Genomic DNA, 19,020 nt, shown 5'->3' on the forward strand with positions numbered 1-19,020 from the left:
TCCCGTGGCGGTCCCGTGGCGGTCTCGTGGTTGTCCCGTGGTGGTCCCTTGGTGGTCTCGTGGTGGTCCCGTGATGGTCCCGTGGTGGTGCCGTGGCGGTCCCGTAGTGGTCCCGTGATGGTACTGTGGTTGTCCCGTCGTGGTCATGTGATGGTCCATTGGTGGTCCCGTGGTCCTGCGGTGGCTGCCTGAATACAGCTTGAACATTGGTGAGTGCGACGTGAACAACACCACACTATTTCCTAATTTGAAAACAAATATACACAAAAGGCATAATATACTAGCGTGTTCACATATTAGGTGAAGTTGTCTCTCTGCATATGAATCATGTTTACAAGTTACATGTTCCACGATACACATTCAATAATTCACGTGTTTAATGATAATTGTCGTGTTTGGGGTTTTTAAGATCATAAGACCTTCCTGTTTGACTTTATTTGCTATATACATGGTGTTTAACAGTCCATTTAGGGGCGTTGGGGTAGCCTCGTGGTTAAAGCGTTCGCCCCTCACGCCGAAAGTTAAACCATACTCACTCACTCACTCACTCACTCACTCACTCACTCACTCACTCACTCACTCACTCACTCACTCACTCACTCACTCACTCACTCACTCACTCACTCACTCACTCATGCATGCATGCATTATATACCTGTATTGTAAGTTTGTAACATTTCAAAGATTGGCCTTAAGTTCTTTGATTTTTGATTTTTTATACATTCTTGTTCGTGTTTCTTTTAAACAGAGGAACACTTACAATAGCAAATTATATTTTTTCATAAAACAACTAATGACAACAACGCTGTCGGTGTCCCTTTCTCTTGATAGTATTTGTGTCGTTAAAATACTCACCCCCCGACTGGTTGGTTGGTTGGTTGGTTGGTTTGTGTTAGATTCATAGGACGACTTGGACCGGATAAATGGTTATCTGCGCCCAACACATCTTAAACTGGTTTTAAACAACGATATCCAAGGTGATATGATACCAATGTGCTTTATGAATTAATTACTTATTTCAAACTTAAATTTACAGTAAACTCATTATTTCTCAACGGGGAATACTCAGTCCATAAAAAACGCATACCACAACAAAAGAAACGGTTAAAATGGTTTAAACGTCCACGCACAACACATGACTATATTGGTCTTCTAAATTATTTCAATTTTTCCCGATTAAGACACACAATCTTCAAGTCCCCGCTCTCTTGCCCTTCTTAACTTTAGCCTGATTGCTAACCATTAAGCCCACAAGAGTTACCTCCCTTGAACTATTGGCAGTGAATAACAGGGCAGTTCCAAAGCATGTTTCCAGCCAATCTAGGTGTGTGTTGAGCGTATTTTATTTTAAATCTGTATGTATGTTTAGTACAGAAAATATTTTTTTAAATCATCCCCTGTTATTTGCTGTAGATGGAATTAGTCCTCTTCCCGGTAACGCTCAATGTTGTGAGATGGGTGTTGAGCAGATCAATACTAACTGATGGTGGGAGAATACGTCGCGAGTATTGTAATCCAGGCTCTCCGATACTCTGTATCCAACTGATACCTACATCATGCCATCACTCGTACTTTAACTGGTTCTGAGAAGGGGACTTTCCACATTATGAATGTCAATGGTGGCATTTGTTCCATTGGACAGGGCACACGTCGGACGAAGCTAAGTAATGTTGGTGACGGAGAGCAGACGGATGGGTGATTCCGTTCAGCCTGAAGCCACATTCAAATACATGGGACGTGTGGTGCCTCCTTTGACAAGTTCGAAATATGCGTCTGTACTCCCGGGAGCGAATGGGTACACGGTAGGATGGGATGGTGATTTGAATCGGACTGAATCATTGGCCAGAGTAATAATAAGTATCATAATCATCGTGAAGGATTTGAGGTTCGACAACAGGATTAGCAGTCCCGAAATGCTGCCTAAGAAAATATTCGTTATATCAGTTTTTCACCTCTGACTAAAACCAAAGACCTTTCTTTGGGCGTGGTAGACCTGTACGTCATGTCATGTACGCTGTGTGGTTAAAGGTACCTGCCCTTGTGTACTAAAATTCGGGTTGCAAATAGATGAACATCAGACACATGAGATTTAGCGAAAATATGAATTTTTACTCCTTCTTTTATGACAATTTAGACACGAGTGTCCACTGAACTACACTATCCTCCTTGTAGACGGACCGCCTCCATGGTCTAGTCCGAGGTTCGATCCCCGGCCGCGTCATACCAAAAGACGTTAAAAGATGGTACACCCTGTCTAAAGGGGCTAAAACGAGGACTGGTCGGCTCGGTGGGGTGAGTGGGGTATTCATGTTAAACTGCGGCATGGAATCTCAGTGGGCTAGCACAATTCGGCATCACTCCGGTCTAGTACAAACAGCCACATACACACATGTGCATGCACGTCGCTATATAAGTGCAATAATCTTGGACGCGACGTTAAACCCAATTTCGCCCTCCCACCTCCTCGTATACGATGTTACACGTGCATACGGAGAGAAAGCTGCAGCTAGTGCGTGTTGTGAGTACAGTTCATTGGTATGACAGGATCGATGTGGGAACGCGACATGCAGCAAACATAAGTCCACACGTATGTCACCTATATAAACATTTTGACGGATGGACTACAGCAATTATTAAGTGAGTGGATGAATGAGTGAGTTTGATTTAACGCCTAGGACATACAGTTATATCACAGCTTGACGTGAGAAACAACCCGAGTGAGGCAGGTCGTAGACGTGTACGAATTTGATGAAACCAAACTGAGCATGGGTTCGGTGTTGACAAACCTAGAAACATACCCAGGGCGAATCTGGGATTCAAACCAGAATTCATAGGTTTCTGGGCGCTTAAAGGAACAGGGATTCGAACCAATCATAGGTGTCTGGTGTGCCCAAGGGACGGATCTCTGCACAGTGACTTCAACTCTATTCATTCGATTCATTTCAATACACAACATCAATAAATTGCTTCACAGTGGCGCCGTTAAGCTCAACCAACTGTGGTAGAGTTAGTGAGTGAGTGAGTGGGGTTTAACGCCGCTTTGAACATTATTCCAGTTATATGACGGAGTGTCAGGTTGATGTCGGGAAGAAAGGCCAAAGTGATGCAGGTCTTAGACGTAAACAACTTCGGAGAATCCCACGAGCGCGGGTATGGTGCTGACAAACCTAGAAACATAATCGAGACGAATCGGATTCGAACCCACGAACATAGGTTTCTGGCGCGCACAAGGGACGCAACTCTGCACAGCGAATTGTGGCGCCCTAGACGACTGTGCCATCCCTGCCCCCAGCTATGGTGGTGCACTATGGACCGCGTAAAACCCATCTCATGCCTACGATGCCTGAGGATGTGAAGGTCAGATATATTGTTTTACGTGCTTGGGTTATTGAGTTCCGATAATGTAAATGTTATGACATGATTTTCACCGCAGCAGTAAATGTGATCAGAAGTAATCTGCCTCTGCCATCTTCGTGCAATCATCCGCCGTGGACAAACAAGTGAGAGATTGCAAATGCGATAATTTCGGCGAAGCCGAGTCCATTATCTGAGTCAACATCGTGAGGACAGGCTTCAGAGGGATCAATGTCCCACTATCTGCTAAAACAATAGGACGTGGACTTGGTCGTCGTCGGCCAAGATGTCAATATGCAGCGCATGTCGTGCATGATGTTGCACGCTTCAGAACATGACGTCGGTCACATTGTTAATGTATCATATAATCCTAAACCATGCTAAACAGGATAAGAATCGTATTTGATCAACATTGAATATTACATCGTCGTGCTGCATGCAGATACGCACGCCCACGTCGCCGGCTTTGCTGAAGTTAATGAACCTTGCAATTCTCAATAAAATCCTGAAGTGTGTACATGTGATCGTTAATGACTGTGATATTGAGCATCGCGTTCATAACCATGAAGAATCCATAAATAAACCATAAATGCGAGCCGTAGATACTATTAGTTATTTAGTAATCTTTCATTACACACTTATTGATGACATACATTCATGAGTTATGATTTGTATGTATATCTGTATGTGATCCCCCTGCAATGTCGTATCGTCAGCGTCTGGAGTGAGTGAGTGGGTTTTAGTGAATGAATGTGTCAGTCGGGTGGTTGGGTGGTTGTTTAACGCCGCACTCAGCAATACTCCAGGTATATGGCGACGGTCTGTAAATAATCAAGTCTGGACCAGGCAATCCAGTGATTGACATCACGAGCATCGATCCACGCAATTGGGATACGATGACAGGCATCAACCAAGTCAGCGAGTCTGACCACCCAGTCCCGCCAGTCGCCTCTTACGACAAGCATATTCGCCTCTTACAGCAAACATGGGTTGCTGCAGACCTATTCTAGCCCGGATCTTCACGGGTCGAGTGGATGGGCTTTGGTGAGTGAATGAGGGGTGAGTGGGTGGGTTGGGTGAGTGAGGTTATCGCTTAGCTCCTTCTCTTCACTCAACCATATTGCTCATCCGATCCGCATTGAAACATCTTCCATGTTTTTTCCCGTCTGGTCTTTCCTATTGACCAATCGGATTCCACCTCTCATATCACTTGCATTTGCTTCAAACAAAATGGAAGCGCCAAGTCAGGCGATCTGATCGACAATCAAGGTGTTTATTGCAATAAGATGTGTCTTACCTCGCGAAGTACATCAAATCACTTGACCACTTTGATTAAAAATATGAAAAGTTTGGAAAATATCTGTCGAAAATCATGCAATCGACCGAAATCTGCCATGTTGTTTATGAACCGAAGGTCGATTTCGTTACGCGATTTTGACTGGACTATGCATAGACTCGTGTGTCAAGTCTAATTGCTACTCCATACTTCCAGCCTAGTTCGCCAAGGGAGGACACTGGACTTTTATAGCCAGTTAAATTCCTTGCCTTGGGAAGTAAGTAATAAGAAAGAATCCGATGTTCTTAAAGTCTTTTGAGTAGTATATTTAACATAATATATAAATAATGATGGAATCGAAAAAGAAAAGCTCAACTTAGTTCAACGTGACTTATATTTCTTGCGCTTGGTCGATACATCCTAGATATTGCATCGCTTAACGAAATTTAGGTCGTAACGACCTTGTGATGCATAACGGTAAAATACCATCTCGGTATATTTCCGAAATACCACACCGTCTGCAATTACCCAATTTCGTTCCCGGTCCATAGAAACTGCATCCCGGTCGTAGAAATTGCATAGCGTTCGACACCTGAAACACACATCACGACTTCGATCTGCTTCCAATGCCTCTCAGCACAGGGTGATTTATCCGCCAATTTAAGACACTTAAAGAGATGCATCCAACGCGCCGCGATTTAGATGATCGAGTAAGACGACAATCTTCATTAGCCTATCAACTTCGGTACAAGTCCGGAACATGGGAGTTGTTTGTAATGTCGAATTAAACAAAGTCTATGGTCTGGGTACCTAAAAAGGGAGAAATCTATCTCCCTTAGTCTCGGAGTAATTGGGTTAATTCTTTTATATACTCACGAGTTGGGATGTAACAGGAGTGGTGGTTGTTTAAAGGTTGCGTGAAGAAAAACTTTTCTTGGAATGTACGGGAAGCGATCGAAATGTTATCCAATTGTGACTTTAAGTGATTTTCCGCGTTTGTCTTAGGGAGCAACCATTTGATTTTCAGTTGGGGGCCTAGATTTTGGTTTGTCATCATTTTTTTAAATGTAAGCTCAGTTCTTTTCCAACATATATAGGTGTTCAATTATTATATTTTAATAAATAATAATAACAAACTGTTGTCTTTGGACAATTGTCTGCAAGGAAGGACATATTGTATTCTTTCCTTGAATGCGAGGGCATATGTAAAAAAACATCAGTAAAAGTGGGGTTTGATTGTTTATTTAGAAACCACCACCACAATCACCACCATCCTAAACGGTACTTCAGTGAAAGAGCAATGCTTATTAGTTGCGGCTGAAAAGTTACTGACGAAAGTATGTTTGTTAAACTTTGTAGTTTAACGCCGCTCACAACAATATTCCATCTATATGACATCGGTCTGTATATAATCGAACCTGGACCAGACAACCCAGGGATTGACATCATGAGCATCGATCTATGCAACTGGGATACGATGATATGCATCAACCAAGTCAGCGAGCCAGACCACACAATCCCGTTAGTCGCCTCTTACGACAAGCATGGGTTGTTAAGACCAATTCCAATGGGTCATGGGTGTGAGATGAGAGTAGCGTTATCAACCAGGTCACCGAGCATTCCCACAATCCATTTAGCCGCATATGTTGTGCTCGGGACCAGTTTAACCGGGATTCCCCATGGGGGATTGACGAAAGTGATCACGAGGTCGGTATAGTGTTGGGAGAACTACCTACAATGTACGTTGGAAATCGCCGTTTCTGAAAGCAAGTTTACACTCTCAGAGACACTTGGATTGCATCGGAGCTGAGGAGGAACCGGTGACCCGACTGACCCTTTGGCAATCAAGGTGGCAATCAAAAGATAAATCACTTCGTCAGTGTAAAGCTATATTTCATCTCTCGCTTGGGACACGCAATAAGCGAATAATTGATGCATCGTACCATGATGCAGGGCTCTTGACTGTGGTGACATATATCCAGATCATTGCTGGCAAACACTCCAGAAGACAAAAGCAATCATTGGCGTGTCAGGATTCCTGTTGGTGACTGCGGTTATGGTCGTAGCGTTATCAATCTTTCTTGTAAATCTGTAATTTTACCTGGCAGTTTGAGAGTTTGACTTCGTCGTTTTTCATAAAGACATATGATGTCATTACCGGTTTTTTAACATTGGTGTTGTGCTAACTAATATCTATTCCCTTGCGCATTGGCATTTAAATATCGGGACACACGACAAGGTAATGTACTGCTAACTTCAGTAAATATGTTTTGCATCTTTAACCATTGGAGTCGCCTGTTACTTTAGGTACTGGTGACCAATTATACGCTCAAATCCCCAAAGTAAACACAATCTCCCGAGGAGAGCCCCAATTAGCTCCTTCGTGCTCTCTGAAACTATGCAGGACGACTCAGTGCTTGCCTGAACTGAAGCGCTACTTGTTGCTCGTCTCAACTAAACAGTGTTCGTATGAAAAGTCAAAGTAGTGCTTTTGAGAATGGAATAACGTCGCTTCGTCGTCCTCGTCGGAAAACTGGAGTACTCAACAGGCAGGACTGAACTTGATACCTTCTACGTGATCGAACACAGATGACAAGACGCCATTAAAGGTCGAGATAACCATACGGTTCCTTTAATGTCCTCACATGGCGGAAGTGTCAGGGATTAATCATTATATTATAATGCAGGAACTATAATACCTCTCACATATATACGTACACTACAACCAGGACATCGTGACACTTTCAGTCCTATGAACTTATAGCTTGTCTTTCTTGGGTGGGGACATAATATATCCCCAGTTTGTTGTTTAACGCCGCACTCAGCAATATTTCAGCTATATGACGGCGGTCTGCTAATAATCAAGTCTGGACCAGACAATCTAGTGATTGACATGAACGTCGATCCACGTAATTGGGATACGATGACAACCAAGTCAGCGAGACAGACTACACAATCCTGTTGTTTGTCGCCTCTTACGACAAGCATAGGTTGCTGAGGACCTATTCTAACCCGGATCTTCATGGGTCAGATCCCCAGTACCAGTGGTCGTGGAAAGAGCAGACTAAAGGAGGGTGATCAGGCGCTGTGACCTCGACGTCATGGGACGTTGATCTGCCAAACTACCTCAGCTCCGAATAAATCAGAATGCTAGTTTTACACAAGAACCAATGGCGAGTTCTAATCACAGCCTCCTGGTCAATGAAAAGCGAAACAAGAGTTGATTGTAAGTGCCAGAGAATTCTGGCATATCATTTAATAAATAACACCACATGACAATAGCATTAAGCATTTGGAAAGTACAGCTTCAAATAACACACACACTTTTCAAAGTACATTATTCGAATACGGGAACCACAGCAGGTCGATGGTGGTTATATAGACGTATTGCCAACAGGATCAAACAGGCGAGGAACATCACCACGCACAACGTGAGGCAAATTGTATCTGATATTTGCCAGTGTGCTATGGTCCAACAAGTGTCCACTAGCTGTATTATGAAAAACAGAATGCTCCTGTTTGTCACAGATCACATATGGTTTACGTTCAGCTTTAGGTACGATCACTTAACAAGATATCTTATTTACGCACAGGATCGTTCAAATAACTCTCCAAGAGAAAGCACAACAGACCCAGATACGTATAATTAATGTATATTAGCATGGATATTCGGTGGTAATCCCACCAATTCTCTAAAAGGATCACTCATATCAAGTTGACCTTTGTGTGTGTGTTTTTTTAACCTGTACATGCTTTTGCAATAAATTGACATGAGATCCACGTCATCAAAATTCTGACTATGCATTTCACTCTTGCTGTTTGTCGCATCAAAAAGCCATGGTGACTAATACCAGACTCCATTCAAATACAATAGCTTGTAAGTACATGGTATGCAATATGGCTGCCATGGCGTTCATATCGAAAGTAATTACAGAGGGGGCAAACGCTGTTTATCAAAACACAATCCACGGAATCCTGTGCACAAGGCGAAGTATGACATGGAATCATTAATCTGTATATAAAAGTGCTTTAAAACTTGTTTTACCATTCCAAAACATGCAACATCACATCAGATCACAACAGACTGACGCAGTTTGAAAATCATGATTTTGCAATAATGCCCGAAATCACTTTCACATGGATCTCATAACTTTCCTTAAAATACCCTGGGTGTGTTTAGTTCAGCTAAATAATCTCATGCATACGCACGATGTCGATACGTCACAAGCACATCTGAAACAATCTCATGCAAAGAGCACCCAACGATGAGAACAGGTAGGCCAAAGTTTTCCTTAGATACGTCACAGCAAGTATCTGCAGACAGATCATACGTATGTATCCGCCCCCTTGTCTGAGCACACTAAACATAGATACATATGGAATAACAGGTGATCGGATATAAGTGTACAGTTATTGCACAACAACATAACTAGCTCATTCGGTAATGTCTTATCAACAAAGCTGAGAGATTACACAATGCAGCTGTCTGATTACTTGCATTCATCTTGTGACCCTCTGATCAATGCACGCCTCCTTTTCTTAAAAGTATCCGCGCTTGACCTCAGGTATATACGCTTAATTATGTACTCCTGGAAGGAAGTTAAGCACCGCCTGAAAAGTTAATGACCCATGCGCGACCGCGAATATAATTGGTAAACTCCGTGTGGTAAAGACACGAACAGTTATCCACAGATAAGTTGGGAATGTTTGCTTTGCTTGTTTGTTGTTTAACGCCGCACTAAGCAATATTCCAGCTATATGACGGCGGTCTGTAAATCATCGATTCTGGACCAGACAATCCAGTGATTGACATAATAAGCATCGATCCAGGCAATTTGGATACGTGCATCAACCACGTCAGCGAGCCTGACCACCCGACCCCTTCACTTGCCTCTTTCGACTAGCGTTGTTGCCTTTAAGGCAACGATGGATTGCTGAAGACCTATTCTAACCCGGATCTTCACGGGTGGGAATGTTTGCTAACGATACCGGCGCTCAACGCAAGTACATATTGCTCGTGCACCAAGGCACTCTCGAAAGATAAATACAAGCACAATTTAATATTATTCTGAACTGTAGGCATGATTAATGCAAGAATGTCATCTCTGTTACCATTATTCGACTTTCAGCACATGGCACAGAAACACCGGCAAACGAATGATGTCAAGGACCGTGCCAGATTTGGGCGGCCTAGAGAAGATCGTGAGCTGCTCCTCTTCAATATGCGACAGCCCAATGCCAAATGAAACTTTCTGAAGAAATGGATGCCCCTAAGACAATCGTTATCACGAATATTGAGAATTTGACTCAAATCAGAAGGTTTGGGTCAAAGAGGATGGCCAAGCGTCCATGCTGTCAGATCGCCAGGGACCGCCTGGCATAGTGTTTGGAGCGACTTGGCGGGAACCTGAGTACATGGTGGTAGATCCACTGGTCGGACGAGAGCAGGTTCTTGTTGCATATCCCTGACGGACGTATTCGGGTCGGGCGGAGAAGAAACATGGCACAGATGCCGAGAAATATTATACCAACAGTCAACTTTGGTGGCGGGTCAGTCATGCTGTGGAGTTGCTTGTCCCATGAGTGCAAACAGGACATGGACACTGTGCAGTGGAACCGGAGGGGTGACAGGTACAGGCGTCAAATCCTGGATGCTATCGCCGTGCCACATATTGACAACTACCCTCTGGCTATCAACGCGAGATCACACGTTTCTCGACAGGGAGCATAGTTGTGCCAGTACACACCATCACAACAGCCCATTGGCAAGCCATGAGTTAATATCGGACCTTGCTGGCGCTCATCTGGGACATCCTCGGGCGCAAATGACAGAAGCGGGACCCACCTGCAGCCAGTCTACAGGAACTGGCACGATCATTGCACCGAGACTAGCAAAACTATCCCAGGAACGCATCAGACATCTCATAGGAAGGTTGACAAGGTTTTCCGGGCACGTGGCAGATTTTCACGCTTTTGGCAATCTCTCCTCGGGAAGTCATGTTAGGGCATTACGGACATTTTGTCGCAACAACTTAGCAGCCACACCTGTTCGGGGCGTGCTGCAAGTCACGTACCAATTTTGTCATAAATACACACAATTAAATGTCCACAAATATCATGAATACTACTCTCTAAATTGGCATGATTGTTGTCCTTATTTATAGACAAAGAATCACCCTTATAGGAAATAGCACATGTTCTGGTTTCTTTGCCATATATTTGGTGCCAGCGGACAGGTTTTCAAACCTCATGGCCAAAATAGCAGGGGGCGCTCACCATTTTCCAGGTATATATTAGTAGATGTCCCCACAGAATATCCATAATCCTTCGAAGAAATACAACGTGCACGCCTGGATATGTTGTAGAACCTGAACGGTATGGCAGACACCCCCTGCATCACCATCAGATTTATCATTTATACATGTCATGACAGCAAATGTGAACGTGATCCTCAAATTTCTCAATATATAGTATATTTGTTTTAGCCCCCTATAGCGACTGCTGAGTGTTACAAAGTAGTGAAAAATTAGGAAAATATTTTTATCACTTATTTTTCAAGGTGACAATTAACTTGTCAGCTTCAGTGGACATATATAAACACTCTTGACGTTAGATAAATGTCTTATATCCAAATTTCCAAATATTGAAATAATTGATTGGTCTTTCAGACTACTGGTGGTGTGCAATGAAGAACCTGTTATAACATATATCCTGTCTTTGGTTTTAGACACGACCAGGTGGCATTTAACAATAACATGATTAATACACAAATGATGCCATTAGTGACGAGTTAAAACCTTGAATCTCCACAGATGGGCAAGGTAATATGACAACAGTCTCAGGTGTCATTGCAAGGCTTCAGTTCAACCTGGCACAAATGATGTCAGTGATGTTACGATGGAATCTGGGCGTTGAACAAGGCAACATAACACTATTCCCCAGTGGTCTTCTCGGTTGTATACTGTTTCATTGCAATTGGATACTGAATGGCAACAACGCATCTTCTGTTTTCACAAGTTTTCAGCACCTCCGCGTCAGACTAGCCGGCACACATCATCATGTGGACGTGTTAGAAAGGCGATATCCTCTCCATGAAGCTGCCCGTCCGGTGTAGTCGCTCTGGCTCAGATGAGCTGTGCCGTTTGTACATAGGGGACTGAAACAGAAGAATTCTTCTATCACGAATGTTTACGATTGAATTTATGTAACGGAACGAGCTTCACGTCAATATTTCAGCAGGGGAGCAGCTGCATTATTACGACCGAGCTGTGAACCTTGTTAGGGGGAATGAGATTGAAGAACCCGAGGGCTTCTATCACCAATGCTTACGATTGAATTTGTTTGACGGAAACAGGCTAGCATCAATATTTCAGAGGTTGATCAACAGCATGATTACGACAGAGTCCTCTTGAGAAAGGAACAATGAGTCAACGACTCAATGAGAGAAGGTGGTAAGGTGAGAGAAGGTGGTAAGGTTAAATAAGGTTAAAGGTCGTGCCCAAGAATAGTGTGTGTGTGTGCGTGCGTGCGTGCGTCTGCTTGTACTAGTCCGGACTGATGTTGATTGATAGTGATAGCCCACTGAAATACCATTCCGCAGTTTAACATGAATACCCCACTCAGACACAGTATACTGACTCCGAGCCGACCAGTCCTCGTTTTAGCCCCTTAATGCCGAGAGCCAGACAGGGTAACAACAAGTATCATGGTTTAACGTATTTTGGTATGACCCGTCCGGGGATCGAACCCCGGACCTTTTGCTCTCCGGGGTGACAGTCTGCAGGCAGTATACTTTGACCACTTCAATAAAACCTACAGACACGGGTGTGCTCATGAACAATGTGTCATACGTGGGGATAAACTACGATTGGAACACGCGGTCAGTGGATAACTGAACCACTGTCGCAATAGGCGTTATTTCTTTGGAAACTCCTTTGTTCTGGCAGCAAATTCGAGGTAACACGTATATGCTGGCCCTTTCTCTCAGTTTGGTTTCAGAAAGTTGGAAGCAGAATGGTGAAACTCGGGAACTCCATTATTCTTATCTATACATTGAGACAACGTATCTGTATGCTCCTAGAAGACTCCCTATTGACAGTACGTTTTCTCGGAACCTGTCTCTATACGCAACTAATATATCACTCAGAAGAAGTTCAAGAACACCCACAATTGCAAGGCTGTGTTGCAATACTCATCAATTATGACAGATACTCATGGTCTCGAAGACATCGTATTAAAGAGTGAGTTTGCTTTCACACCGCTTTGAGCAGTATTTCAGTCATATCACAGCGTGTGATGTGGGAGGAAAACCCGAAGTAATTATACCCCGTGATCACAGGTTTCAGGGATCAAGGGACGCTACTCTGCACAGCGTTGCAGAGCCTTAGACAACAGGTCCACCCATGCCCATCGTTGTAGGGAAGTAAAAGTGTATGTTGTAGTCAAGTGTCAAACCGTAAACGATAGGACATGTTTAATATGTTCTTGGTGTTGTTTTCCAAACGCAAAACACAAACGTTACCCCAAACGAATCACACTAATACATGTTCCTGTTCATTTCGTGGATACATCATTTGTAGTCCGTGTACATCAAACTTACATTCTTGAGTAGTTCTTTACTGAGTTCTGGAAAGTCTGGCCGATAGCAAGGTTCATGGGCCCAGCAGTCCTCTATCAAATCCTGGAACAGAAAGTTTATCCAAACAGAATCATTAGATTGTAAAATAATGTACATACAGGCACCTTGATATTCACAGGGCCTCTGACTACCACCTTGCACTGAGACAGATGTCTCCAGTCACCGAGACATTCACAGGAGTGAGCGAGTTGGGTTTAACGTCGTTTTGAACAATATGCCAAAGAGTGTTATTTTCGGAAGGGAAGGTGGTGGTTGTTGTGATGAACGATGAAGACATTTACGGGTATGGTGCTGGCAAAAGGAGACAATCAGCCAGATTGAGTATCAACAGGCAATAGGGCATATCGATATACTTTAATAACATTTTGCCAAGTCAAAGTATTATCAATGCACCCGATATAAATTTATTATGATCGAAAATTAAACCTACTATTGATTGATTGATTGATTGATTGGTTTGTTGTTTAACGCCGCAATCAGCAACATTTCATCTATATGACGGCGGTTTGTAAATAATCGAGTCTGGACCAGACACTCCAGTGATTAATATCATGAGCACACATTAATGCACACAATGGGGTCGATGACATGTATGAACCAAGTCAGCGAACCTGAACACCCGATCACGTTAGTCGCCTCTTACGACAAGCATGGTTTGCTGAAGACCTTTTCTACCCCGGATCTTCACGGGTCTTCAAACCACCAACCTTCAAAGCGGAAGTACAGGTGAGGGTGGCTAGTCCCTGTCGTCGACCCTTGCACACCTGCCATATTAGGCTCTCCACCGGCACGTCATTGTAGGGGAAGCGGCCGCTCAAGACCTCATACATGACAGTTCTGGAATTGAAACCAGCTTGTTTGATTTGATTGATACTCTTGTATCTTGTTCAGCATTTAGTTCTTCACCCCCCACCCCCCCCCCCCCCCCCCCCCACCCCCCACCCCCACCCCCCCACACACACACATAACGAGCGACAGAGCATGTCTAGAAGCGATGAAGCAATATTTTAAGTTGCAAAAACATCCCAAAGGATAGATAGTTCCACGAACTGATGCCATCATGGCGACATACACAATAAACGTCACATTTCTGAGGGTTTGGTCAACCAAAAGGGTAACACATGCATTTGATATGAAAATTGGCACCTACATGTAAATTATACACAATCAACACACCAAGACCCAAGACTACACGCCTGACAAAGAGAATGAGTGAATATGGTTTGACGCCTCTTTAAAGAGCATTCTCAGTTATTTCATGGCGTGTCAGCTTAAAATGGGAGGAAATCCAGAAGTGATGCAGGTCTCAGACTACTACTTTGGTGAAACCCTAGAGCACGATATGGTGCTGACAAGTCTAAAAACCGGGATTCAGACCCACGATCACAGGATTTTGACGTACCCATGAGACGCACAACGAAGTGTGGAACCTGACAAGAAATGTGCAAACTATTTTCGAAATGGACTCATAGGGGACTTGCTTTGAGTTTTAATATAGCAGTCGTTTTAAAATTTGTCACGCATTCTATGCCACCTTCATATTCCTTCAACGTATGTGTGGAAAGAAGTATCTGGTTTCAAATGACCTCCTAAAATGTAACGGGTACCTTTCTGTTATTGTCAAATTGAAAAAGATTCATATTTTCAATTACTGATCCAAATAATTACACCTCTGCCTTGTTTCTTGTTTGCAATGTGACCTCTAGAAATATAAAGGGCCTGTTATGTGGCCATTTCATGATAAAGCTGTGAGGTTAACAACGAAATGCACGGAAGAATCCGTATAACATATAGAAAGGGAAAGATGAATATACGACTACGACCACTACCAAACCTGAATAATGTGAACAAATAACAGAGGCAGTGTACATTTAGATGGATCAATAAATATCAGTTGTCGTAAGGAAGAGGTTAAACTAGTATGATCATATTGACTGGACACCTTGAAGGTGAACACTAACTTTCAGTTTAGGCGAGTGAAAAATACATGCATATGACGCTTGTCCACAGACAGATCACTGTTAAGTGTTGATCCGTCCAGTTAATTCCTCGTTCAAGTATAATAACTGCACTGTTGTAATTAGAATATGGAAGTACTGTACTGTATTTCTAAAGGTTTCTTATACTTACATTTGCAGATTATGTGGATGATAACAGTCAACAATGGTTTATATTTCCACTTTATATGTTTATAACTTCTTTTGACAGAAAGTTACGGGACTCTTTGGTCTGCAAATGAGCTATTTAGTCAGCACCTGACTCAGTGATGGTGTATCCGATTCAAGACGAATGATAACCGGACCAACGAGGGTGGTATCCACGCCATGGCATTGACGGTATTGGCGATCTATTTCAAGAACATGTCATGCCTCTGGGATATTTCTCGGCAAGCATGCGTGTATCAACTATTTAACTGTGAAAAAATGCAACGAACCCATTACAGTTTGCCGAGATCAGGGTCCCGTTCCACAAAGTGATCTTAGCGCTGAGCTGATCGTAACTCCTATTCTTTAACATAGGCCTATAACAGTCGTAGCTCTACGATCGCTTTGTGGAACGGGGCCAAGCTCTGTTTATGTGACCATGATGTTTTTGTTTGTTTGTTGTTTAACGCTGCTCTCAGCAATATTCCAGCTATATGACGGCTTGTGTGACCATGATGTGCAGCCAGGACATCTGTATAGGTGGAACTGGATCAGTGTACTTGTACTCGATACCGTTCCTTGTACTGGATAGGTTTCTTACTCAAACGGATTTCCGAATGACTTGTGCTGTCGTTTCAGATGGTCTGAAGTTGACATTAAAATATGTCAGATAATTCTGCATCGTGGACTTCAGACTGCTCATACTTGGTGAGACGGTCCCTGGTTCACGGGCGTTGTTGAAACTGCCGTTGTCCATGAAAACACTGATTCTGTCTTCATTTTCCTCCTGAATTCTACTGCAGGCGGGTGGCACCTTCCGTTCAACAAGTTATTAGTGTTATATGGCAGTGTATTATATTGTTTTACAATGATTGTAACTGTGATAGATTGTTTCTGCTGAGAATCGATAGACGCTCATTGCATTGCGTTTTGACAGTGATCAGTCGTCAGGGGGTTACCACATTTAAATGCTTGTGTGGTGTGCAACCCTCTGTTCCGGTATACCGCGGAGGTTATAGTATGTTATCGAAACATGGTGAATGGTCTATGTTGTGAGGCACTATGAAACTAACTTTCCAGTAGCTGGTTAGAATATGTATGGGGACAAGAGCGTGTTTAGGTATCTCTCACGCATTTCATCATATTGGAACCAGCTTTCATGTGAGGATCACTCATCATCCCCGATTCCCTGCCTCGCCAATCACGAAACCTTGACCACTGTCGCCGCTGGGTGAATATATATTATTATCACTGACTTTTTCTCTCGCCACTGTATATGATACTGACCACTGCCATCATATTATGTATTGCCACTGAATATTGTACCACCACTCTCTTGTGTACTGCCATTGTAATTGCTGTGCAGTAATTTGTATTGATTTGCAAACTCAGTTTTGTAATACATTTCCTGATTGTATGCCACTGGTTGATTGTTTGTTGGTTTCACCCAAAGTTCTTTTACGTACAGATTTCTGGGTAAACATATTGATTTAATTTGGGAGTCGACATGTAACACTAGCATTTACGAAAGTACTTTTAGGTCCCTATTTAGCACCGGAATCTCTACTCGCTGACTGTTTTTTTGCACAGTAAGTGTCGATATAGCCTTCTTGGAAAAGGTGGAGTGCACTCTGTGATCAGAGTAAGTGAGTATGGATTTACGCCGCTTTTAGCAATATTCCTGCAATATCCCGGCTAACCACGCGCCGTGATCACAAGTACACATACAAAGTGATATATGAAAACAGTTAATCATCGATAACAATCTTGCATCTGGTGGCTGTGTTATTATTCTTAAACACAAATCTCAAAAAGTGTCATAGAGTAACAGTTGTTTCCAATAATCCCATCACCTGGATACAACTTACAATGTACAAATGCAGGTTTCAACATGAGGGTTGCGCACGCTACACACCGTCTGGATCGGCGAATGCACCATATTTGGCATACAATTTGAATGTTCAATCTTTCGAGCAGTTATAGTATGTATCGTGAGAGGTGTCTCGTCTAAGATCATTAAGTTTCGGTTAGGTTTCATTAAACAACATGTTTTCAAAACTGAAATCATCGTTCTGAGGCAAGAGTGTCCACAAGCCAATGTCAAAGCCAATATGAACGAAGCACTGCAGTGGACATACTGTTTACCAACAATGAGGATTACAGGCGAACACGACCTATAGAACAAGTTACAGGCGAAGTGACCTGTAGGAAGGGTGGATGACATCAGATGTTTGACACACGCTTTGTGTAGATCAAGAATAGTGAGTGAGTGAGTATGGCTTTACACCGCTTTTAGCAATATTCCAGCAATATCAAGGCGGGGGACACCAGAAATGGGCTTCACACATTGTACCCATGTCGGGAATCGAACCCGGGTCTTGAGCGTGACGAGCGAACGCTTTAACCACTAGGCTACAGATGAAGAATAGAACTATATCACAGTGCTATCATAAGGTTACATGTACCCAATGTACTCAGACTTGTCACTGTGACCCTCCTTTTTGATCTGTCAAGGGCATATTTCTTTCAAGTTTTTTCGAAGATTTATACTTGACACAAATATAAGCGAATACAAAAGTAATAATTGTGCTGAAAATATCAATTGTGTAAGAACAGCTTGACGAGAAAAGATATATGTGTCTGTTTGATCTTTAACGCCGCACTTTTCCATAAATATGACGGTTTTAATATATGAGATTTCGATTGACGTATGTGTACCTTTGAAAACGACAATAACTGCATGTTATTAATTTATATTCGCGTTTAATATTGTTCACGACATTTCAAATATAAATATGTTTATTCATCTTAGATTACTATTGATTCTAAAACATATGTTTTTCACAGACCAAGATTGTGTAACACTGCCTCTCGACAACAAGGGAGTCGCAATCAATACCGCGCTCAGACCGTAGTCGAGAAACTGTACAAACACTAGAAAGTCTCTCCGGAATCACATTACCTGGAGAGAAATGTTTAACATGTGAAAACGTCAAGGAGGAGCTGATGTTGAGAAACTACAAACTACACACAAAAACGCCAGCGCTTTATTCAACTGTCATAGAAAAAAACGTAATTAACTGATGACTGCAAAACGTCAAGAAATTGATTGTGTTACATAATGTCCACCTGACAAGGGCCATTAAAGCTAGTCCTACAAGCATCGGAGACATCATGCAATGGCAGCTGTCTTATGATTGCTCTTCACAACGTTAACGTACGCTAAGGGCCGAGCATTGGATATTCTGGGTTGGAGGTGGCGGAGGGAAGGGTGCTCGGATTTTTTGTTGTTGAAATAATCCTGTTCCCGAAAATTTGAAATATAAATCGTTCTACTGGACATGCTGGATGTTATAAAAATAAGGAGATACACGTCCCTAAGATTTCTATTTCTTGGAGCGTTGACTGCTAAGTATTAGTATGCAAAGTCTCAATAATCAATTTCTTAATATTTCTTAATACTAATTGATTATTCCAATCCAATGAATTCCAAAATCGGCCACGTCAGTCAGTTTGGTTGTATGCCGCACTGTAGCCTGTAGTTTCGGTCAGACAAACTTGAAGCTGAGATTACTTATAATGAGCTGCTTTCCACGCCGCCTGGGTAT

General features: G+C 42.7%; 1 protein-coding gene across 2 annotated transcripts in view; it reads right to left on the minus strand.

Moving 5' to 3' along the window:
• Window positions 1–7,850: 7,850 nt before the first annotated feature.
• Window positions 7,851–19,020, minus strand: part of LOC124136879 (serine/threonine-protein kinase B-raf-like) — a 75,425-nt gene continuing 64,255 nt past the window's right edge. For both annotated transcript variants that reach the window (XM_046502904.2, XM_046502903.2), the window contains exons 10-12: window positions 13,976–14,105; window positions 13,230–13,310; window positions 7,851–11,786 (exon numbers count right to left, since the gene is read on the minus strand). In XM_046502904.2, coding sequence (XP_046358860.1) covers window positions 11,700–11,786; window positions 13,230–13,310; window positions 13,976–14,105 — 298 coding nt within the window. In that variant the 3' untranslated portion in view covers window positions 7,851–11,699. The remainder of the gene's footprint in view (window positions 11,787–13,229; window positions 13,311–13,975; window positions 14,106–19,020) is intronic.

Source organism: Haliotis rufescens, unplaced genomic scaffold (assembly GCF_023055435.1).
Source record: "Haliotis rufescens isolate VD_foot unplaced genomic scaffold, xgHalRufe1.0.p SCAF_1, whole genome shotgun sequence".
Classification (NCBI taxonomy): domain Eukaryota; kingdom Metazoa; phylum Mollusca; class Gastropoda; order Lepetellida; family Haliotidae; genus Haliotis; species Haliotis rufescens.